The sequence below is a fragment of the Metopolophium dirhodum genome, chromosome 2 (genome assembly GCF_019925205.1).
Source record: "Metopolophium dirhodum isolate CAU chromosome 2, ASM1992520v1, whole genome shotgun sequence".
In the NCBI taxonomy this organism is placed as follows: Eukaryota; Metazoa; Arthropoda; class Insecta; order Hemiptera; family Aphididae; genus Metopolophium; species Metopolophium dirhodum.
The window spans coordinates 11,976,255-12,000,964 of NC_083561.1; the positions used below are offsets into that span (position 1 = coordinate 11,976,255).

Genomic DNA, 24,710 nt, shown 5'->3' on the forward strand with positions numbered 1-24,710 from the left:
TGATTTATCATGGCAAAATAAAAAAAGGTGGATAAGTGGATGTCGCTCTGCTGTACAATAGGTTACAAGTGGGTCACTGTAATGGATGGTGTTAAATTTGAATTCAATGATATTATAATATCAATGTATAAGAAAAACGATTCTGAGCAAAAACGGTCTGTCATCCTATGATATTACCAAGTAAGTTTGATGATATTAATGTGAATAAAGTAATTTATATATTTATCTATTTACGTGGAATCATGTTTTAAATTTTCAATCCTTAGCCATAAAAGTTAAACATTTTATACATTTTTAACTAGGTACAAAATAATTAATAAATTATAAATTTGATAAATTTTGTAAAAATTTGAACTTTAAATGCTTATAAAAAAAAATTGTGCCTATGTATTTTTAATATTTTTCAACTGCTATTAGAACGATATATCAAGAGCTTTATATTAAATTGTCACGCTTTTTTATCCAACAAATAAAATTTTATTGATATTTATAGAAAAAAAAACTAAAAAAATTGAAAACTGACAATTTCCGTAAACAGCTCAAAAAGAGTCAAAATATTTTCAAAATTGTATGGTCTATAGGAAATTTAATTATAAACATTCAGTCAAAATTTCATGTCCCTACGGTCATTTGTTTTAGAGTTACACCAAAAACCAAAATCGATTTTCTCGAAAACAGAAAATGCTAATATAAACATTCAGTGAAATTTTCAAGTATCTACAGTCATTCGTTTTTTAATTACAATAAAATAAGAAAATTGTTACATGAGAAATCGAGTGAATATCAAATGTTGTAAAAATATAAATTTCAGACGCTCATAAAAATTTAATTTAAGTTTCTTGTAGACATTTTTTTTTTTGATAAAGGTAGACAAACTTATGAGTAATCTTATATTACATTTTAAAAGAAAATTTTTTATAAATTCTCAACTCAAAATAATTTGCTAATTTTCGTGATTTTTCCGTATTTTGTCAAAATTTGAACTTTAAATGCTTATAAATAAAAACTGTGACTTAGGATTTTTAATTTTTTTCATCTGCTTTTGAAACAATAACCGAGGAGCCTTCTTTTAAATTTTTAAGCTTTTTTACTCAACAGATAAAATTGTATTGATATTTATAGAAAAAAAACTAAAAAAAATGGAAATTGACAATGTCCGTAAACAGCTCAAAATAAGTCAAAATATTTGGAAAATGTTATGGTCTATAGGAAATTTAATTATAAACATTCAGTCAAAATTTCATGTCCCTACGGTCATTTGTTTTAGAGTTACACCAAAAACCAAAATCGATTTTCTCGAAAACAGATTTTGCGTAAAAATTCCCGTTTTTCCTTAATTTTTCTTTTGTTTTTCACGTCACTTTTGAAAACTACTGGGAAAACCTAACCTACTTTTGACCCCCCAAAGTACCAACTAGATTCACTTTCCTATCAGAAAAGTTACTGTTGAAGAAAATCCAAGCACTTTTACTGTCCTAAAAGGTGATGACAGACACAAAAATAAAAAATTTAAATCAATACATTCATCGCTTCGTTCAGAATCTAAAATCAGGTAAGTGGATGTCGCTCTGCTGTACAGTAGGTTAAGAGTGGGCCAATGTATAATGGATTGTATTAAACTTGAATTCCATGATATAATATCATTGTATAAGAAAAACGATTCTGAGCGGAAAAGGGTGTGTCAGTCTGGATTTTTTATATTGTTATTATTAATTATTATAGCCTGTTAGTTGAATTAATATTATAATATTATTATTATTTTTTATTCGTTGCTCTGGCCATAAACAAAGCGTTAGAAATTAAAATCCCGTTTTTAGCCAGTTTTTGTAATTTGTCGGTAGTTTTTCCTGTAGCATTAAATAACTATTGAGAATTGAGAAAATCGAAAAATGACCTGTCAAAAGTACCATCTTGATCCAATTTACTAAAATATAAGGTACTATATGTTGAAATCGAAGCACTTCTTCTGGTAGAAATTGTGTATACAGGATATAAAAAAAAAAAGTAAAATAAAAAAAAATAAACACCATTGTATAACCTTAAACCACTAGCTTCCTCGCTCCGCTCAGAATCTAAAAATGAACAATAAACAATTTAACACAAAAATGAAACCAATAATATAATATTCCTTCTGTTTTCAAAAGTTAATTAATAGCAGTTATATGTATTCAATTTCCACAAATAAAATATAAAATAACATTAAAACATTATTATTAACTTATAACGTATATATTATCTTGTTTTACTGTAGGAGTATCGTTTTGCATGACATGTTTGTACTTAGAATACAAAATCCTAAAAAAAGTAAATATAAATATATTTAATAGGTATGAGTAAATAAATCATTTTTGAAATGAAAAATGACTTACACAAACACAGATAATATGGGTAGAGTCAAACCGACATACAATATAGTGAACAGACACAAATGTCCAGCTTTAGTATAATGAATGTAATAAAATGCTAATTGATAAGCCGTAACTACACCAACAGTCAACAAGGAGTTCATACACATTTGAATGGAATTTAAACGACCTAGAAGTACATAAATATTATAATTTTCTAATAACATTGACAAATAATAGTATAATAAAAGTCTATACGCAGATACCGAGTTGTTCGATTGGTACCAATTTTGATGTTAACGAACTAATAATAGTGACCACTGTTCCATGGCATAAATAAATTATTGTAACTAAAACAAAAAATATTATTATATTGGTATGATTATAATATGAATTATAAAATATAAATTAATATTTACTCATAAATATTTGAAAAAATTGACCGGCAAAAATGTAGCATACAGCAGCTGCGATGTAAAAGCAGCAAACTGAAATACTAATTAGTAAATCATTTATTTTCATACAATGACTTAAAACCGAAACCGAAAACACAATTCCTGGAAACAAAAAAATAGTACCTATATAATAAATGAGCTTAAGATAAATTATGTAAAACAATTAAAAAGTATTAATACTGAATATACATTTTTAGGTCCCCAATACCTAAACTTAACCTACCTACCTACCTTAACTATACTTAAATACTAAAAATTCATCAAAAAATAATTTGGTTTTTTTTAACAATTAATATAATTGAATAATTACCGACAAATATGGCCATCGTTTTTAAAACGGTAAAACAAACTTCTTCATCATTATACCACATAAACGACTCTTTTATATACAACATTATTAAATCATAGTCACCTGAAATATAAAATGTCAACACAATTTCCAATGTACAAAATTTATAAAAATAATAATTATTACTTACATCCTATTCTTGTTACCAATATTGATTGACATATTATCAATATAGCTAATACAACAGCCGAACTCTTTAATTTATCCTTAAATAAATCGGTGAACTCCTTGAGAACATAGTTCGGTCTCTGCCACTCAATATCTCTATTACAGGAGTCAGATGTGTCCTTAACGAGTAAATTGATAACCAATAACGCAATCAAATTTAAAAATATCGGTACCAAAAACAGAAAATCATAATCACGATATCGTATTCCTATTTTTAATAATGCAACTAATCCCGCGCCCATTAAGGAACTTATAGGATAAGTTGCAATTATTATTCCATGTTTTAAAGTCCTAGATTTAACAGTAGAATTTTCTGATACATATGACATCACGCCAATCCAGAAAATATTTCGACCAACGTAAAGTGCAGGAATTATCCATTGAAAGATAAAATAATTATAATAATACCAATTCCAATAACTATTGCCAAAGTATAAACCGTCTGTTAAAACCTGTGCTATAACCGGTAAGAAAATCAAAGGTTTACGTCTTCTTCCATGACTGTCACTCCATGCTCCTGCAAGTACGATATAAAATCAAATTAGTAATTATTTAAATTCTGCAATGCAATTTTATAAATAATAAAGAATCAATTAAATTATATAGAACTAAATGCCAAGTGGTTTCTTAATGGTAAACATCTCAATTTCTTGAAAACCATTAACGCTATTAGAAATATATTGTTTTACATAATTTTATTTTATTTTTTTTATTAGGGGCTTTAACTACTAAGGTCATTAGCCTGTGGTACTGTGGGGGGAGGGTACTGTAGATTTGTTTACACATGTGTGTTTGTTTTGTCAGAATTTTTGATTTGGGCAGCCGTGGTAGGTATCTGCCATGCCCGGTCGGGGTATAGCGGCTTCTCACTCCAGACAGATGTCTATCCGGAGAAAAGTGCCGCCCGTGACCGAAATTCGAACCGGCGACGGTGGCATTGCAACCGACGCTTTAGTCCACTCGGCCACTCTGTCCACCATGTTAAATAATTTTAACTTTTGAAAACCTAAATATTTGATAAAAAAAAATTCTATATTTATTATTTTAGATTCTGGGGGGAGGGATTGAAGCGTTGGGGAAAAAAAATTAAGTAAAAAACAGATATTTTTATGCAAAACAAGTTTTTGACGAAATTCATTTTTTTATTTGTTGTAACTTAAAAACGAATAACCGTAAATACTTGAAATTTTCACCAAACATTTATAGTATCATTTTCCGTGTATAATAAATATTTTAACTCTTTTGAGCTTTAAATATCCATGAAAAGTTTAAGGTTTTTTTTATCAATAGGTAATTATCAATAAAAATGTTTTTGCTCGGTCAAAAACCGTGAAAATGTAATACAAAGTTGTATTTAAGATGTTACTAGTGTAATTTCACTATAATTTTTTGTGAGCGGCCAAAGTTAAAATTTTGACAATTTTGTCAAAATTTTGAAAATTTGCAAATTACTTAGGTAAATTGTAGAAGTTCATATAAGATGTATTTTCATACCTAACATTTTACGACATTGGATTTACATCCGTAATTGAACGATTTCCCGTCGAACGATTTTCTTATTTTGTTGTAATTCAAAAACGAATTACCATAGATGCTTACAATATTTATTTTATAATTTTATATACATGATATAATTTTCAATATATTATTTTGACTTTTTCGAGCTATTTATAGACATTCTCAATTTTAATTTTTATATAATTATTTTTCTATATCTATCGATAAAAAAATTTTAGCTGGTTTATAATGCCGCTTGAAACTAATATACAAGGTTTCTCATAAGTAGTTCTTATCGTAACCAAAATATCTTAAAATGTCTAAAAAAAAAATTGGACAAAATTATACAATATTTTAACGAAGAATAACGATTTTAATTTATTATTTTGTTGTAATTTAAAATACATTAAAATACTTTTAAAGTATATTATTATGAACCCGATGGCATTTTCAAATGCAATTTTTTCGGAAAATATCAATTCAAACTACTTTGTTACTAATGTTGTAGTGTCTAATACTTAACCTTCATATTTGTATACCGTATAGGATTGAGTAATGGTAGTAGATTTTAAATAAAACATATTTTAGCTTTGAAGTAGATTTTTGAATATTTACTTAGGATAGGCTGGAGTTGATAAAGTTATATATTTAATTTTAATTTTGTAAAGTGATTGTGTTTTGCACAAGTCGGACGTTTATCGACGGTGAGTCCTATATAGGCATTTGTTTATGCAGCTTTAGGTACGGGTTTATTGTTTAAGTGTACAGGTAGGGGTTGGTCATGGGGGAGAGTCTAAGTTGTATAGACACATTTATTTTCATTACATTTTAACGCGCCACTGGGGCACCAGATAGATAGGGTGTTGAGTGATTTTAATGAACCTCGTTGATATAAATGTATTATTTTAATCATTGATTGATCTGGGATGTTTAATGATAATGATTAATATCCAAAATGCAGCAACCAGCAACAGCAGCAGTATACAGTATACACCTAACATGTTTTATCTTTCTATTCATTATATACATATTAAACTTTCATATTATTATAATAGTGTGCATATTATACATTAATCCACAAATGCTAAAACAATCTAAAATAGTGGTTTGTTTTTGGGAATAAAAGTAATATTCAAATATTGTTATTGGAATCAACGGTGACAAACAAAAAATAAAAAAAGTATAACTCGGTGGCCAATCACGATTTTTTCTTATTCAGTATATCTGTATATCTATATGTAGTTTTCACATACCTGCTATTAAAGCAACTGCGAAAGAAATCAAATACTGTAAGATATTAGTATTAGAATACACCAGGTGTTGACTTTCATAAACACCAACAAGGCATTCGCCGAACGGAATTAATGGCTCGCAGGATCTTTTACTGCTCAAGTTATTTTGAAAGCTACTAGACACCGTCAGCGATGCCGTGTAAAACACCGTCGCTATTATCAGGTAAGCCTCCTGACTGAAGCCGTGTCGTTTTAGGTCCTCTGTCGGGTTGCGAATGTACATTTTAAAATTACTGAAACCGTTAAAATTTTCACAGTTAGTCCCAAATACTTAGCGTCACCGCGTTTACTATTTTAATACCACTCGCAGTAAATTCGTACGATGTATTATTATGCTGCAGCGGCGGCGTATAAACAATAATTCATATTTTGACACAACAACTGATCTAAGCGCATGCCTGTAAAAACTACGCGCGTATAGTAGCGCGTATAGGTAGTATGGAAATGTCTTAGTTGCGCGTACTATAGTATTGTACTAGTTATCTACAAAGTGCGCATGTTTGTACTCGGCTTGAATTGCGTTTAGAACAATGGTAGGTACCATAGAACCGTGATTGACTCATTGTGTCAACATGATAATTGTGTAGGTTAGGCTATACGGTGTGTCCGCTTAATGTATAAGAATCGTAAACATTCAATCAAGTACCTACCTATACGTAAACGTTAATGGCGACGTGTGTATTTGGGGACATTCGTTGTGGAAATCGATGCTGCAGACCCGTGGTTATTTCAATAATTAATATTCGCTGTAGCCTATAAGTAATATTTGTGTATAAATGAGAATTTGAATCTCATAACTTACGATTATAAGGCAATACGTCCTAATTACGTCCTAAATACAGCAAACATTTCCGGAATTATTAATAAAATCAAACATTACTAAATATTAAAATATATCGAAGATATTATGGTGCTCTTTCGGCAGCTTTCTTAAGTCGGTGGATAAGTAGAGAGAAAAATAACAAGGAAAGGTGGATTAATTAGGTGGAAAATTCAAGTAAAGATTATATTTATGATATTTATAATGGAAAATTAAGAGTACAGAAGTCGCTGAAACCACCAGATAACATGTACTAAGAAACGAAAAGCCAAGAGGAATGTCTGCGGTCAAGTGGTGTGAGTCACCTACATACTTGATAATCTACATTAAGTTAGCGGTTGATGTTTACATAATATAGTACCTATATATATTATATATATTTATAAGTCATGCACTCACAAGTGCCAGTTGACACCATTAAAATAATTCTAGTAATCAGTGATTCATTCGTTTTATATTTTGTTACCGGGCTTGTACGCCTAAGGTTTGAATTTTAAATGTTGAAGTGATAAGATTTATTTGTAATTAAGGCAACCGGTACCCTTGCCATTTTGTCCTCAAAAGTATACTCTGCGGGAATAACGATACCGCCTTGTAGAATCAACCAAATTTCATAATTTTTTTTTTAATTGCTTGAGGGAAATATTTTACAGCCTGCATCGATCTCTGTTTTTCAATATTTTATTCTCAAACTTTATAATATGTCTAAAAAAATACAAGATAAAAAGCACTTTTTTACATTTTTTTTAATACAATTATTTGAAATAAAATACAAAATCAGAGATCGATGCGGGCTGTAGGAAGTTTTCTTCTTTCAGATAAAAAAATAGTCATCAAAATTCGACAAATCTACAAAGTTTGAGAGTTATTCCTGTAGTCATTTTTTTGGATATAATACGCCCTATCAACCCCCCCCCCCCTCCCCCAAATAGGTATAAGGTAGTAGATTAGTTGATTAGTAGATTAGTCTTATAATTGAAGTGGCAACTAAAATATTAATTTTAATTTTCAAATTTTATAGAATTGTGGGACACTTAAGTGTAAAACTGAAAATTAAAAACGCGAATTGTGACAACAAAATCTAAAAAAAACATATTCTGTATAAAATATTATGGTTGGTAGATTGGTAGCACATCTACAGGCATAATAATTTATGAAAGGCACAACATTAGAAACCACTGCATATTGAAATATGGCTGTGTCAATGTCAATGACCCAAGACCTTGGATGTTTTTTACAAAATATTTGCTTTGTAAATCATCAATTTTTCTAGTTGCCAATCGATTACAAGCATATAGCAGCCAAGTACATATATTATTAGTACCTACCTAATAACATTTTAGGATTACGATTTTTAAAAGCAGCAAGTTACAAGTTATAAATTGTAGTCTATAAATCGTGTATTATAATATCGTTTCAGAACAAAAGAAATGTACTCAAGAATGACTAATACTTACAGAAAACAATGATCGTAGTCACATCGTAGGGATCGTACACATATTATATTCCATCAGTATAATATATTTTCTTTTTAAAATTATAACGGATTTGTGTGGCAAACACTTCTGAAATATTACTTAAAAGTTTTAACGCAGTACACAGAAAACTATAGATAATAGATAGTGGCGTGATTGCACAGAGATACAATACTATCGTGGCAGACTCAATTATTTTGGTATAATATGACATTGTATACTATTATGTTGGTGTAGTGGTAAGGCAATGTGTACTATTTGTCGGTTGCGCGCCAAGCGGACTATAAGAGTATAAACAATATACTTAATACTTATTAATGGTGCCCACTCGAGTTCATAACTTATACCTACATACTAAATTATAATAAATTATACTAAATTAATACTAAATATAATTTCAATAAATATAGAGGTATCAATGGCAAGCTTTAAGTCCATTTTTTCTCCTCAAAATCCATAAATCGTATTCTTATTTTTTCATAACTGGCTGTATTAGTTGTGTAGTTAGACCCCGTTTTTAACTGCCTATTAGGTTGTTATTTCTGGGCTTTGTAAACGGACTTGATCGGAGTGATATTAATAATAAAGAAGGTCTAAGGCCAGACATATTATATATTTCGTTGTGTACTTGACGTGTTCATTCCATCTGGTCAGCTGTTACATTTGTGACCATTGTAATTCGGTTGTCACTAGTCCGTCACTTTATCGGGTGATACAGAGTTGTTTCTACCTGTTACTTTGTGACCTATTTGTGTAATTTAAATTGCATCTTCATTTTTTTTTTTTTTGGTAGGGCTACTTCAATTTACTACTAGTTTCTAAACTGCAGTAAAATTGAAATTTAGATTTCATAATTATTACACATTATTTTTTACTAGTAGGTACCTATCTCAAGTAGTAGTAATTTATTATACTTGATATTTTTCCCTATATGACCGTTATCTCACTATAAGTATCTGATAAGCAAGTGGTGGTCCAATCGGTATTTTCTTCAAATTTCGATAGTTAGTTACAATATGCAATAGTTACTATATGCAATAATCGATAAGAAAATCAAAGGTTTGCCATTTTCCACAAACATCTCCTTCCATGACTGTCATTCACTCCATGCACCTTGCCACCTTAAAATAAATTATATAATTGTATTCATTGTTAGGTATTTGTTAATTATTTAAATGTTTTACATTATTTAAGTTCAAACTACCCAACCACACCAACCCCATAATAGCCAATCAAGGCGAAGCAAACCCACCTAATAATCCTACCAGTCGGTTAAAAAGACGTTGGTGCAGGGATTTACTAAGCCCCTGACCTCAATGACGCATGAGAGTTCTATCACTGGACAGTCTCCCTCCTCATACTAAATCATCTTGTAAATATTTTCCGTAATTATTGTCCTAGTTGCTTATTGTACATATGTTACAGATTGTAAATTTTCTATTTTAAGTGAAATAAAAATTATATTTAAATTAATTAAATTTAAATATTTGAAGAAACCCATTTTTACCGTTTTTTAATTTTTAGGTTTTTTCTTGAATGAAATCATACTTTTTAAGTATAAAATCTGTAACAGAACAAGTTTCTGATAATTTTAATAGGTACATAAAATCTATTTCGGAACGATAATTAGGATACCTATCATTTTATGTATTAGTCCTAAGTTGTAAGTATTAAAGCTTAGAAGAGTAGGATACCCATTTCATAATATATTAATAGGTATAATATTACACTTACATAATATTATTAATCGTAAATTAGTTTTTATACGTCATATTATGTACCTACTTTTAAAGTATTTAGAACCAAATAACCATAATATGTATATAATTATACCATTGATTTTATTATATAATATATTATTGTCTATTATAAAATCAACCTTACGTAACAATACTTAAAATCCTCTTAAGTATAGGTAATATTATACTGGCGATAAATGATAATTATGAAGAATATATTCAAGATTTAAATTTTAATATACCTATACTTCAAATAGTTTTCTTTAGTTTTTTTTTTGTGGTAGGTAAGATATAAGTTTATATTGATCTACTGAATGTTGCGTTTTCATTTTTAAGTAGGTTAACCTGAAAACGTATATTTGTTTAATATTATTTTTTAGATTCTGAGTGAAACGATGAATGTATTGATTTTACAATGATGTGTGTTTTTTTTTTTTATTTTTTTTTTTTTTTATTTTTTTTTTATTTTTTTTTTTATTTTTTTATTTTTGTGTCTGTGTACACGATAAGTAGTCGAAATAATGCTTCGATTTTCGACTTCAGTATCTTGTTCGATGGGAAAGTGAATATCGTTGGTGCATTGGGGAGGTCAAAATTTTAATTTCCCAGTAGTTTTCAAAAGCGATGTGAAAAACAAAAGAAAAATTAAGGAAAAACGGGAATTTTTACGCAAAATCGATTTTTAACAAAATCGATTTTGGTTATTGGTGTAACTCTAAAACAAATGACCGTAGATGCATGAAATTTTCACTGGTTGTTTATATTTGCATTTTCTATACACAATACAATTTTGAAAATAATTTGACTTTTTTTGAACTGTTTACGGACATTGTCAGTTTTCAGTTTTTTTAAATTTTTTTTCTATAAATATCAATAAAATTTTATTTGTTGGGTAAAAAAGCTTGAAAATTTAATAGAAGGCTCCTAGGTTATTGTTTCAAAGGCAGATGAAAAAAATTAAAAATCCTTAGTCACAGTTTTTTTTTATACACGTTTAAAGTTCAAATCTTGAAAAAATACGGAAAAATCACGAAAATTTGCAAATTATTTTGAGTTAGAAATTCATAAAAAATTTTCTTTTTAAATCTAAGATTTTAAAATCTAATACAAGATTCCTCATAAGTTTGTCTAACTTTATCAAAAAAAAAATTTCTACAAGAAAGTCAAATTAAATTTTTATGAGCGTTTTAAATTCATATTTTTACAACATTAGATATTCACTCGATTTCTCATGTACCGATTTCCTTATTTTCTTGTAATTCAAAAACGAATAACTGTAGATACATGAAAATTTCACTGAATGTTTATATTAGCATTTCCTATACACCATACAATTTTGAAAATATTTTGACACTTTTTGAGCTGTTTACGGGCATTTTCAGTTTTCAATTTTTTTAGTTTTTTTTTCTATAAATATCAATAAAGTTTTATCTGTTGGGCCAAAAAGTGTAAAAATTTAATACAAGACTCCTGATATATTTTTACAATAGCAGTTGAAAAATATTGAAAATACATAGGCACAGTTTTTTTTTATAAGCATTTAAAGATCAAATTTGGACAGAATTTATCAAATTTATAATTTAATAATTATTTTGTAGTTAAAAATTTATAAAATGTTCAACTTTTATAGCTAAGGATTGAAAATTGAAAACAAGGCTCCACGTAAATAGGTTATTTATAAATTACTTTATTCACAATAATATCATCAAATATACTTGGTAATATCATAGGCTGACTGACCGTTTTCGCTCAGAATCGTTTTTCTTATACAATGATATTATATCATTGAATTCAAATTTAACACCATCCATTACAGTGACCCACTTGTAACCTACTGTACAGCAGAGCGACATCCACTTATCCACCTTTTTTAATATGGTATCTAGATATAGCGTACGAGTGTATTACTCATAAATGCACTAAATACATTATGAATATAATGCATAATATGTTTTGATAATCAGCAACAATTTGGATCAAAATTATCTCTAACAACCAAATTATGATAAAAAAATTAAGTTTAAATTTTTAAATAAATCTATATTCAAACAAGGTTCATTTCTTCAGACCGCAAACTTGATTCAAAAATCGGCACCGCTGTTTATCTTTAGTACCTACCTTATATTCTTATAAATAGAGGATATATTTATATTATATTAATTCATATTATATTTATTAGATATTATTAGATATTTTAAATTTGATAAGAAATATTCACGATTTAAATCATTCTAGTTAAATTAAATCCAATTTTATTTTACATAGGTATTTTACATATTTTTAACTTTTTTAACTTATTATTATTAATATGTATATTTGTAATTTATTAGAAGATGTTTTTGTTCATAACTCATATTTTTGTTTTTAGCTTATTTTCACATATTATACAGTATACATACTCCGAATTTTAGCTATACTGATTTGTCTAGCAACTCCCTATAGTGTACATATACTATATTATACGATCTACAATTTTATTAATAAAAATAAGATAAGTTTAAGAAAATACATTAATAAAAACATAATATTGAAGTTTGTATCTCCACAGAACACTCCTTAAGTATTACAAAAAATATCAAGGTTTAAAAATATGGTCTTAAGACTTTAAATAGGTACCTATATTTTAAAAATCCAAGAATCAGATTTTGAATAATTGTATTATTTAAAAGAAAATAGTTACTATGGTTGGTGAATCTCCCTGCAGTATTTTTAACATTTTTTTGTTGCTATAATTATGTACAATGTAGAACTGTAGAAGTATAGAAGATGTTAGATAGGTACATAGTATAATTACGATATTTATGATTATAATTTAAATATTATACCCTATATCTACTAATAATTTATGTATAGGTCAAACTGTTGATGCAATAGCAATACCATTTGTGGGAATCATGGTTGACAAATTCGGAAAAATAGAAAAATGTTGTGATTTTAGGTAAATACGTCTTTAGGTACTTACTTACCTAATATAAAATATAAATATATTTCTGTTAATCGTTTTTATAATGCAATATGATAATTTATTACACAAGTAAAAACTAATTGAACATTCACATACTTTCCAGGCACAGTAATGGAAACCATACATTTTCCGTTAATATATTATGTTTGGAATCTGTCCATAGTCGTAGTTATCTTGACTTATATTTGCTCGAATAATATTCCAAATGACATGCCGGGTTATTGTTCAAATTCCCCGCTTGTCGTTGATACCAGAGCTAACTGATTTGTGTTTAGAGAGAAGCAAATATACAGACCGTTTTTAAGGAGTTCAATATAGGCAACTTGCTATGTCTGTATGCGGGTCGTTAAAATTTGTGCGTAATGCATTGTAAGTTTAAGTGACTATGTATAAATAAATACAAAGCACATGCATCTGCAATCTAAATATCAATAACGCATAACACAAATATTAATTATTTTGTTTTTTTTTTTGGCCAAAGGTTTAAAAATGCCAAAGGTATAAGCTAGACAAAACTGCACAAATTTGAAAAGTCCGATTTTAATTCTGAAAAAAATTTCTTATGAATTTGATTTGTCTAATAAGTGTTTGATCGAGAGTTTTTTTTTAAGAACAAAATCTAAACTATTATAAATGTTAAATACAAGAAACTGTTTTTAATTTTAAACATCCCGACTTTTAATAACTGAAACAAAAAATGCCCCGATCGATTACTAGTAGAATAAACAACAATTTCAGAGCCGTTTTCAGAAATAAAATCCAACCACCCAAAGCCATACATATTACATGGTTGTTTCGTTTTTTGGTCTCCATTACTATATTTTTAAATTGGTGTCCAGAATTTACAAAATAATTAGGATCACACAGTGATTTAGATAGGCAAATCAGGTTAGTACACCATGGCAGAGTGTTGATTTTCCGGTACTTCATTATAATATATTGTATAATATAATTGAAAAAAACCTCAATGATATTATCTAATAATTAATTTAAAATAAACTAGAAATATGGTTAGAATAAATAGTTTAGAATAGTAACATTAGTTTGAAAGGTAAATTAGATGTCAGTGGCCCCTATTTCCATATCAACAGTAATCACACGATACAGACGTCTTGATGTTTACCAAATGAAAAATATAATATAATATGAGTGGTATATTTCATACGAAAAAACATAGTTTTAACACAATCAATAATATGCATTATAAGATTAATACTATGATTTAAATTTATTTTATTTTTTATGTAGCATAACATTACATTTTCATTAACATAATTTTATCAACATACCAGATGTATTAAACATTTACAAGTACAGTTTTATTAATTCGTCACTTACAGCTGATGGCATCAATATTCCGAGGTCAGTAAAAAGCAAGCTGATGTAAGATGGGTGTGTATAATCCACTGAAGGGTGAGCATATAATAAATTATCATCATTTGAATTATCCCCATTGTACTAAAATGAAAAAAATAAAATAAATTAGTACTAAAGATAATAATAGATCTTTGAACATTGACAATTAATATTTATCAGTAATTAACTTTTAGAGAATTCAACTAAGGGTAACAATTTTATGAAAACCAAAGAGCAGTAAGTTACTATAGCAAATCTCACAAGATACAATATGCTAAATTGAATCGTATATCATGGTCTCAAATTTTTAATGTATTAAACGATAATTATGAAATTAAATGTATTAAATGATAATATTATGAAATTAAATGAAAAGAATCAAATAATATTCATAATTCATTGTTGATACCAAAATTGTGCTAAGGTTAACAATTTTGAAGTTTTGGTACACCTGGATTCAGAAACAAATAAGATTTAATAATATATTTTAAATGCTATCTTCTTAATAGAATAAATTAAAAATATAATATAATATCTCTTATAATATGTTGAAATTATATTAACTTTTTTTTTAACTGTGTAAGCTAGCATAAACTTAAAAATATTTGTTGTACCGTGATAAATCAGTTTTTAGTACATTGTAGGATAATTTTTATATCAATGTTATTTGTTATGTTATTATTATAATAAATTTGATAAAAATATATAATATATATAATAATAATCTAGCCAAAATTATGATTAGATTTAATCTCTATACGACCACATAAGGTTATGCATAGTAAACTTACTTTGAAATCATTAGGTAAATCTTTCTGATTCAGAGGATACATTCGCGAAAACTTGTAACTTTCTGTTAACACGTAAAATGGTTTTTTGAATTCTTTAGCACAAATAGCCATAGTACAACTTCCAATCTATAGAAAATAAAATATAAAAGAATTAACATTAAACTAGAATTACTTTCTATTAAAAAAGGATTGTTCAATATATATATATATATATAGTGAATAGTGATATATACTGGAGGACACTTAACTAATCACTTACACCTATAATCATTATCATTAAGACTGAATTTCAGAGGCATAAGCATGGTGTGACTAAGGGTCCGTTTTACAATCATAGTTTAAACCTCGGTTACGCCTAACCCACTAATTTTACCGGCCGAATTCGGTAGCTTAACGATTGTAATACAAGCACTAAGAGGGTATATCTCCCATAAATTTTTTTTTTTTGTTAAATTTTTAAAATATTTTATGTATTTACCCAAATATTATAGGTTATAGCTTCTCCATATAAATTCATCATGCTACAACCATGTTAAGAAGGGTGACATCGCAAAAAATCATAAAATTCCTGTCATAAAAAAATGTGTTACACCTGTATGCATCGAACTAGTACAAATTCTGTAAAGAACTCTGTAGTTCAACTTCTATTATTTTAAAATACTTATTCTGTAATAATAATGTTTGCATTATTCAACACTTAAGAGGACTTCACACTTCCATTTGTTGTCACTGTATGTTGGTTTTTTACGATTATTCAGTTTTTAAGCAAATTATGATCATTTTTAATTTACACTATATTATATAAATATAACTTGCTAAAAATTGAAGTAGTGTAAAAAACTAAAATAAGAACACAGATAATGTTCTTATCATCAAGTTTCATAATAGGGCAATTCGCACTAAAAAAAAACAACGGAACTAAATGTGATCTGCTGAGCGTAAATTTGCAATTTTATGCACTTGTAAGACGAAAACAACACATGTGGGTGTGGCGTCCTCTTAAAAATAAAATAAATTGTATATAAAATTAGCTAGGTAATAGATTTTGATTATTGAAACAGATTTTTACATTTTTACTCATTAACGCCAATCATTGTGTGAAGTCAAGCGCTGCACCTGATTATGCGTTTGTAAGACAGAGAGAATGTATGCGGGTATAGCACCCTCTTAATTGAATGAACTTACCAAGTATAGTTATTTATTTTACATTTACTATAATATTAAATGCATGCTAAACGTAACTATTAGATGATAACGGATATTTACCTAGAGCTATTAAAAAGGGAGTGAGTAGTCGATTTAATATTATTATAATTCATAGACTATTGTTATAGTAGCTAGAATAACATAAAGTTTGTAATATTAAATATTGTTAATATGATAAAAGTGTGTATATTAATTTATTACCTTGTTAATTATTCCGCCACTCTCTACAACACATTCAGCTCCAACCATGACCATATCAACCCTTTCCATGATGTAACCAACAGCAGAATCTAATATCAATGTGCAAGGAATATCAAGTGCCTTCAAACAATTGTACATTTCAATTCTAATAAACAAACAAATATATTTAAAAAAATTGGATAAATTATATTATTATTATCATATTATTATATATGAATATTATACGCCACCAAATTACCCGCTTTTATCAGAAGATGACTCCGATACAAAAACATGAAATCTTTTTTGTGAATTCACAGCTAATTTCATGGCTTCTAACACCACTCTAGATTTTGAATGTGTCAAGATATTCTAAAAACAATAAATTTACAAGGAATATAATATAATCTATATTTAAGGGCATAACTGTTGTAAATGGGGTATAATAAATTAAACATTTTTGTTTTTTAATAAATATGTATATACAATCATTGATTAAATATATATATATTGATATTTAATCAATGATACAATCTATTCAGATTTCAGCCTAGTATTAAGTACATATTGTGATAAGAGGAGTGAAAAAATATTAATAGGGATTAACAGATAAATTAATAATAAGATGATTAAAAATACTTTGATGAGAGAGGCAACCCATTAAGGTCTCTCACATGATTAATCAATTCAATTTACTCGTTATTATTAAAATATATTGTTAATTTCATTACATTAATGGCATATTTACAGCTATGGTTACCTATATGAATGTATATTATACTTGAGGAGAATATATTTTATAAACATTATGTATTATAATAATATTATTTTAACTATTATATTACCTATGTAACATAATAACCTATCACTGTTATATTTTTCTTTTAAAAATATCTAAATATGCCAATTTATTACATTATATATGTACAGTAGGCATGCATATTAATACTTACAGTGCCATCAACAAAGAAAGGAAGAGTAATTTTGGCAACCTTATTTCTTGCATCAGTAAGTTTCTTCAAAAATACTTTTCCTCGATCCAACATAACTTTTTTACACTCCGCAAAAGTCTAAAATTAAGTACATAAAAGTATGCATATTAACTGAAGTACTTTTTTGTTTTAAATTTAAATTTCTTGCTCTTGATACTATTAAAATTAAAATAACAGTAAGATAGATTCTTGATTATAATTTACTAAAATAAATGTAAAAAATATTTTAATAAAAATTATATCTAATTGAATTAGTCTATCATCATTTTTATACACCGACTAATATTATAACAATATAATATGAATAAGCAATTTAAAAAAAGTATTATTAACAATGTACATTATTATTTTATTTAGTTATTTTCTAGAAAAACTAGTATATTTAAATGTATATATAATTTAATAGCTCAAATACTCTTGTATACAATGTTGTTTATGATTAATATTATACGAACAAAGAGGCAGAGCAAACTTTAACACATTAATCACATTAACATAGTAACATATTTTATAACATTTGTTAATTTACATAACAATGTAATTAGATTTTATATTGTATATTATGTTACTTAAAACTAAAATGTATAAAATTAACTTTTAAACACATACAAATCTACTAGTAGACATTAAAGATAAAGACAAACAAAAAACAATGATTTTTAACTAATAATTTGATGTTTAATCTTTTTTCTTTTCAGTGGAATTAAAAATTTGACCTGAATTTGTCAAGACTATATCTTCATTTAGAAGTTATGAGGTATCATCTTCAGTATCATCTTCATCACTTATCTGTGGGTCAATGAGTTCTTGCATTATTTTGATTAAATCTAATGATTGATTTTCGGTCAATAGTTTGTTATCTAACTCCGCATAATTAATTGAATCATCGCCAATCAAGCGAATCAACAATGCTTTATAATCATTAGTTGCAATATTGTCTTCTGTTTCATTTTCACCTGAGATCAAGATACCAGATTTAATGAAACTATTTCTAACTGTTGATCTTTTAACTTCATTGATAGCGTATTTTATCCAAAGAATTGCATGAAGCACATTGATTTTATTTATTAATTCAGAACCATTGTCCATTGTTGATAGATGATGTTTTAATACGCATTGTCGATATAGAGTTTTAAAATTTTGAAAAATTCCTTGATCCAAAGGCTGGCAAGATGATAAATATGGTGGAAAAAATATTAATTTAATCGATTGCAGATTGTTAAGCGAATGATGAGAACTTGCATTATCTAAAAAAAGAACTATATTTCTTTTTGATTGAGTCATTCTGTAATCAAAATCTAAAAGCCACTCAGTCATAATGTTACGCGTCATCCATGCTTTAGTGTTGCACTTCCAAACAATTTCAAGGCTATTTATATTAATGTTTTTAAAACAATTATGTTTTCCAACTTTTCCTATGATCAATGGTTTTTCAAATTCTCCAACCATGTTAGTACATAACATAATGGTCAGTCTCTCCTTTGATAAATTTCCATCAATACAGGTCTCGTTTATAAAGCTCATTGTATTTTCAGGTAGAATTCGATAAAATAGACCGGTTTCATCACAGTTAAATATATCACATTCCTTATAACCTTTAATTGATTCTCTTACACTATTTAGCCATTCTGTAATATCACACTCTTTTAGTAATGTAGGATTTGTTCTATAAGAAATCTGATGCCTGTCTTTAAATTTTTGCAACCATCCATTAGATGCTTTAAAATCATTGAGGCCAACTTCTGATGCCAATTCCAATGCTTTTTCTTTCAGTACTGGACCCGAAATTGGCAAATTGTTGACACGAGCATGTAGGTACCATTGAAATATCACTGTATCGATTATTTCACCGCCCGATTTTGGAAAATTGCGTTTTGATTCTTCGTTTCCTTGCTCCACAAATGTTTGTGATAAATTAACTTTATTTTTTAATATATCACTAACCTGTGTTTTTCCAATATTAAATTTTTCAGCTACTGCTCGTATTCCAATATTTTTTGCTTCCACAAATTTTATAATTTCAATTTTTTGTGCCAAAGTTAGTCTTTTTCGCTTTCCACTAGACATAATGGTGTACTCGTATACATATATAATATATGTATACATATATTTTTCAAATATAGAAACTATGAATAATTGCGCTTTTTGAACTGATAATTTTTTCAATGAAGTCTATGTAAAGCCATAACACGGATGAATAATATTTGTGGTAAGTATATTAATTAATTATTTTCACTATTGATTAATGTAAAATTATATTTATCTTTACACTTGTTGGCTATTTTAAATTAAAAATATATTACAGTTGTATCGAAGGGTCCAGTAAGTTAGGAATACTTAAAGCCTATCTAAAAAGTATATTTTTGCTGGGACCCGATAAAATATCCATTAATAAGTAGTCCGCTATTGTGAGAAGTCCATAAATTTAGGTTCGCTGTCTAAATATTCAAAATGAAACTTATTTAAGTAAAATATTAGTAACACTATACATTTAAAAATACTTACAATATTATCCAATTTGGCAAATGTTATAAACCTCATAAATAATGCACATCCAGAAGATACACCAGTAATACGGAAACTACTATTGGTACTAATTACTTCTACTGCAGATTGCAAATTCAAATCGAGTTCTTGTACAGTTTCAGCTAAACATTAAAAAATAAAAAAAATTAATAATTGACTACATTTAAGTAGTACAATTATTATTAAATGTGTAACAATATAGTAAGTTGTCACAATAAATACAAAAATAATTATCAATGAGTCTTTCATTGTAAAAACATGAAAGCTTTCATATTCGTTTGCCAAATTTATAAATTTGTTTTATTTAACTGATGGTGTTGGAACTTGTAACTTTAAATAGTAATGTAATTTAAATTGTCTAAAATGTTTATGATGTGGAATCTGTACATAAATCTATTTATTTTCTAAAGTGTACTTACATTTATCATCTTCCAATAATTTCATTAACGTAGTGATTGCTGCTATACTAGCACTTATATCTGACTCTTTTTCCATAATATTACTAAAATATTGAGATACCTCTGAAAAAAAAATATAACCTTGTATTATTACATAACATTTTGAATAGTTATAATATATAGTCTGGATTTAGTTAAAAAATCAGCACACGTGTCATAAATGTAATATTTTTGTCTCCATATCCTTTATACTAATAAAACATCTGAGGCGTTACAATTCTCCTACACATAATAATATATCACATATTAATTTAATTAGACTTATAATTTCTTGATATAATTTTAATTGTCTTAAACACAAACTTTGTATTAAAATATTAAAGAATATTCCATTATTAATTCACATCTAATTAGTTTTAAAAAATGGTCAGGTTAGAACTGCAAAATTATTGTCTAATATATTCTATTATTATTATTGTTGTTTTAAATACTTAATACTATCAGATTGATATTACCATTGTTTTATTCTTTCTTAAGAACAGAAATAAAAGAATAGGTACAGAGAAAAATAATTAGATTAGCTACCTAAATTAAAAGGTATTTGGTATAAGTACTGTTGTATCAACAGACAACAGCTTTTAATATTAATGCAATTAGTATATATTATATATTATATTATACATTGGTATTAGTACACATGAAAGTGAAGTATAGCATAAAGCATAAAAGCATAAACATGGTCAAATAAATTGACTAAAGTTAATCATGCATTTTATATAACATACAATCGCTTACCTTCTTTAAACATTAATTAAACACAAACATAGAATTTTTTAACGAATAAAAATAATAAGTTTTAAATTATGAATAATTATTTCTTTGAAATAATTAATTACCTATTGTAAGTGAAACATTTAAGTCAGCAAGCAGAATGAGTATATTTTACAAAACGAATATTATGCCGACAAAATTATTAATTTGTAATAATAAGAAATAAGAATAAATTACCTATTTACTATAATATCATATTATTTTAAATAATTTGTATTTATTAATTTATACTATGTGTATAGTACTATAGTATAATTGATGAGTGATGGCATCAACGATCAACAGATCAACTTGATGTAACTCAGTAGTCAGTAGACGGTTGAAGACTTGTAGCCATGATATAAAAACAAGGTATGATCGTAATTTTATGGTCAGATCATTCGGAAGCACGTGACGTATTGCGCAGACTTGGACCAAATCTGGACTTTTGCGATCATACCATGTTGTTTATATCATGCTTGTAGCTGTAGCATGTTGATAAAAAATAAAAATGAATAGATTAAAAAAAAACATATAGTGATTATAATATTACAGGATCACAATCACCCGATCCACCACACACGTCCCACGCATAGATAATATAAGATCTTATATTATCTATGGTCCCACGAAGTAGAATGCGGATTATCTAGTATCTACTTTCAGTACATCAACAAACTACGGCCATAATGCCATATAGATATATCGCCATCTATATTATGGCCATGATATCAACCACGGTCTTAGAAGATCTTCTAAGACCGTGATATCAACACTACATCGGCTGACATCGCGATCCAATCAAAACAAACAGTCACTTACCAGCTTGTTTACCTTGTCTTTGTTGATAGTATTATCAATTTTGTCAACAACACGGTTATGACGTCCTGTCTACCATGTATAGATTTTTAAATGTGTAAAGTTTAAATGTTTACAAGTTTAAATGTTTAAAGTATACAACTAAACACGTCTTACAACACAAGTAGGTAGTTTTAATGAAAATAATTTACAAATGTACCTTATTTTCAATTGTTTATACTAGCGTCTACCATATATAATATTGAATTGAATGATACATCGATCATGGATCAAGAAAGGGCCATGAAACTGTATCTGAACGGTGCGACAGCGTTTTTTCTCGACATACCTTCGGGCATGGAATTTGGCATCGATATGATGTCCTGGGCGACTGGTGATAAATTCAAAGGAATCAAAATGATACCTCCTGGTATACATTTTGTGTACTACAGGTAATATGAATACAATGTATTATTAGTGATTTCAATTTACTACTTATTTATAATTTTAAACACGTTTGTAATAAGAAGTTCATGTTTAACAACAGTATCATTTTTACAGCGCCACTGATAAGTATGGTAATACAGCTCCACGTTGTGGATTTTTTCATGGTTTTAAAAAAGGTGAATGTCTTGTAAAAAAGTGGGATGCAAACAATGAAATTTTGGTAGATGTACCCAGAGTAGAAATAGTACAATACAAAACAAATACCTTATATTTTGATGACTGTTTGGGACCATATCCATGTGAAGAACTATCCAAGTGGAATGGTTTGTCTTCACTACTCACTGGTATGTATAACTATTAACTATAAATCTATGTAACAATAAACCTTTAGTTATCAGTTATTTATTTTTCATTTTAGAAAATTTAATACACAGGTTATGCCCTGAAACAAAATTAATCAGATCGGCAATGGAGTTATTTCCTACATCGGTTAAGGAAAACACAAAAAAAAGAAGAAAATGGGGTCCTATTAGAAGTGAAACAGATGTTGGATATGAACAATTGCCCAACTTAGTGCCGAAAGAAGAAAATAAAATAAGGTGAACTTTGTTAATTGGTATTATAATATAATGTACTTTGTATATAGATTAATATTTTCAATATTATTTAGATTTACTGAACCTCCGGAGTGTCATTATCCACCTGGTTCATCACTTTCTGAAATCACTAAATATTCACTTGATACTTCATACATACTCGATTACATGGCTGAAAAACATGATAGGTTATTATTATATTTACATAGTTATTATTATAATATTATTTTCAGTATTAATTTAATGCAATAATGTCTTTATTTTTAATTTTTTTCAGTAAAATAGATTTATTAGCTGAACTACAATTTTCCTATATTTGTTTTCTTCTTGGTTTAAGTTATGAGTCTTTTGAGCGCTGGAAGAAGCTGTTTCAATTATTTTGTATGAGTAAAGATGCAATTGCACAGGATCAAAACTTTTTTGCAAAATTTTTTATAGCAGTACGTCATCAACTAGAAACAATACCTGAAGAAGGCTTTTTGGTCGACATTGTTGAAAACAATAATGTTATTTATAATGGTCTAAAAGAATTATTTAGAACATTAGAAACTTGTGATTGTATACTGGAAGATGATCTTAAAGATGGCACGATTCAAATAAAGAGATTTTTGCAACAAAAGTTCGGTTGGGAATTCAATGGGTTAGATGAAGAGGATGACGACGAAGCCCCTGTTTTTGTGGACTGTACTGAAGATGGATTTTAAACTTTTAATATTGGGATCTCACCAACACATTATTACTTTTAATACAACTTCTTAGTTTTTATAACTTTATTAAAATTAATAATATGAATATAATTTATTATGTCCTAAAAATATGATATTATAAAAACTTAAATCAACTATTGAGTTATTAGTTGTTTCTCTTAATATCCTAATAAAATAATATTAGTTAAATATTTAGGTAAGTACCTATCTTATTATGTATATACTGCAGGCATTTAATAATATACTAACATAAATTAAAGCTGAAGAGGTCATGGCACTCGGTGAATTTAATGAGAAATTAAATCTTGGTGTTAATTTTTAATTGTTTTTTATGTGTATGTTGTGTATTGGGATTCATTGATAATATTAATAAATAATAATTATTATTGTTAACCTGTATGTAATATTAATATAACATGATATTTGTTACAAATATGCATTTGTCAGTAAAGAAGTATACCTGTTTTGTCATGTATCATATATTCACACTATTTAACGAAGTTTTACTATAATATATTAACTCAATATTATCTTATTAGTTGTTCATAAAGGACAATATGCACATTGATTATCTGTATCTTAAAAATTCAGTGACATAGTATTATTATGTAAGTATTTTCCATATTTACAATAGGTACAGTTTTGTTATTTTAACATCAGAGTAAAGTTACAAATTGTAAGACATAAAAATCAAAATCATTATCCATGCTCTCTTATTGTTATTTTATAATAATGCTGTTTACATTATACTATATCTGTACTATTTGTTGCTAGTACTTTATCGGATTGAAATGGGTG

General features: G+C 27.4%; 3 protein-coding genes across 9 annotated transcripts; 1 reads left to right on the forward strand and 2 right to left on the reverse strand.

Annotated features, from left to right (window-relative positions):
* Positions 1–2,093: 2,093 nt before the first annotated feature.
* Positions 2,094–8,614, reverse strand: LOC132937986 (proton-coupled folate transporter-like). 4 transcript variants are annotated; one of them, XM_061004632.1, is made up of 9 exons: positions 8,384–8,614; positions 6,408–6,504; positions 6,068–6,339; positions 3,280–3,834; positions 3,111–3,212; positions 2,765–2,902; positions 2,612–2,695; positions 2,370–2,535; positions 2,094–2,295 (listed from the first exon to the last, which is right to left on the reverse strand). In XM_061004632.1, the coding sequence occupies exons 3-9, from the start codon at positions 6,327–6,329 to the stop codon at positions 2,214–2,216; spliced, it is 1,389 nt and encodes a 462-aa protein (XP_060860615.1). In that variant the 5' UTR covers positions 6,330–6,339; positions 6,408–6,504; positions 8,384–8,614; the 3' UTR covers positions 2,094–2,213. The 4 variants fall into 4 exon arrangements, with proteins under 4 accessions (XP_060860615.1, XP_060860614.1, XP_060860613.1 ...); XM_061004631.1 differs by lacking the exon at positions 6,408–6,504 and having other exon boundaries at positions 8,384–8,613; XM_061004630.1 differs by lacking the exon at positions 8,384–8,614 and having other exon boundaries at positions 6,408–6,581.
* Positions 8,615–14,244: 5,630 nt separating this feature from the next.
* Positions 14,245–21,965, reverse strand: LOC132937987 (translation initiation factor eIF-2B subunit alpha). Of its 4 annotated transcripts, none has more exons than XM_061004635.1 (8): positions 21,350–21,965; positions 20,576–20,677; positions 20,136–20,278; positions 17,592–17,708; positions 16,898–17,010; positions 16,660–16,804; positions 15,253–15,378; positions 14,245–14,563 (listed from the first exon to the last, which is right to left on the reverse strand). In XM_061004635.1, the coding sequence occupies exons 1-8, from the start codon at positions 21,360–21,362 to the stop codon at positions 14,411–14,413; spliced, it is 912 nt and encodes a 303-aa protein (XP_060860618.1). In that variant the 5' UTR covers positions 21,363–21,965; the 3' UTR covers positions 14,245–14,410. The 4 variants fall into 4 exon arrangements, with proteins under 4 accessions (XP_060860618.1, XP_060860620.1, XP_060860619.1 ...); XM_061004637.1 differs by having other exon boundaries at positions 21,451–21,964; XM_061004636.1 differs by having other exon boundaries at positions 21,563–21,963.
* A 243-nt stretch (positions 21,966–22,208) lies between these two features.
* Positions 22,209–24,403, forward strand: LOC132937989 (protein AAR2 homolog). The gene is made up of 6 exons (XM_061004638.1): positions 22,209–22,346; positions 22,407–22,614; positions 22,724–22,953; positions 23,028–23,208; positions 23,280–23,393; positions 23,483–24,403. The coding sequence occupies exons 2-6, from the start codon at positions 22,448–22,450 to the stop codon at positions 23,907–23,909; spliced, it is 1,119 nt and encodes a 372-aa protein (XP_060860621.1). The 5' UTR covers positions 22,209–22,346; positions 22,407–22,447; the 3' UTR covers positions 23,910–24,403.
* Positions 24,404–24,710: the final 307 nt, after the last annotated feature.

Excerpts from the sequence above, each read along its gene's own strand:
- LOC132937986 (XM_061004632.1), bottom strand. The coding sequence starts at position 6,329 with ATGTACATTCGCAACCCGACAGAGGACCTAAAACGACACGGCTTCAGT. Across the intron at positions 2,903-3,110 it reads AACGATGGCCATATTTGTCG|GAATTGTGTTTTCGGTTTCG; the intron begins GTAATTATTCAA and ends TTTTGTTTCCAG. Across the intron at positions 2,696-2,764 it reads ATTTTTTCAAATATTTATGA|TTACAATAATTTATTTATGC; the intron begins GTAAATATTAAT and ends TTTTTGTTTTAG.
- LOC132937987 (XM_061004634.1), bottom strand. The coding sequence starts at position 19,736 with ATGTATACATATATTATATATGTATACGAGTACACCATTATGTCTAGT.
- LOC132937989 (XM_061004638.1), top strand. The coding sequence starts at position 22,448 with ATGGATCAAGAAAGGGCCATGAAACTGTATCTGAACGGTGCGACAGCG. Across the intron at positions 22,615-22,723 it reads ATACATTTTGTGTACTACAG|CGCCACTGATAAGTATGGTA; the intron begins GTAATATGAATA and ends TCATTTTTACAG. Across the intron at positions 23,209-23,279 it reads AAAGAAGAAAATAAAATAAG|ATTTACTGAACCTCCGGAGT; the intron begins GTGAACTTTGTT and ends AATATTATTTAG.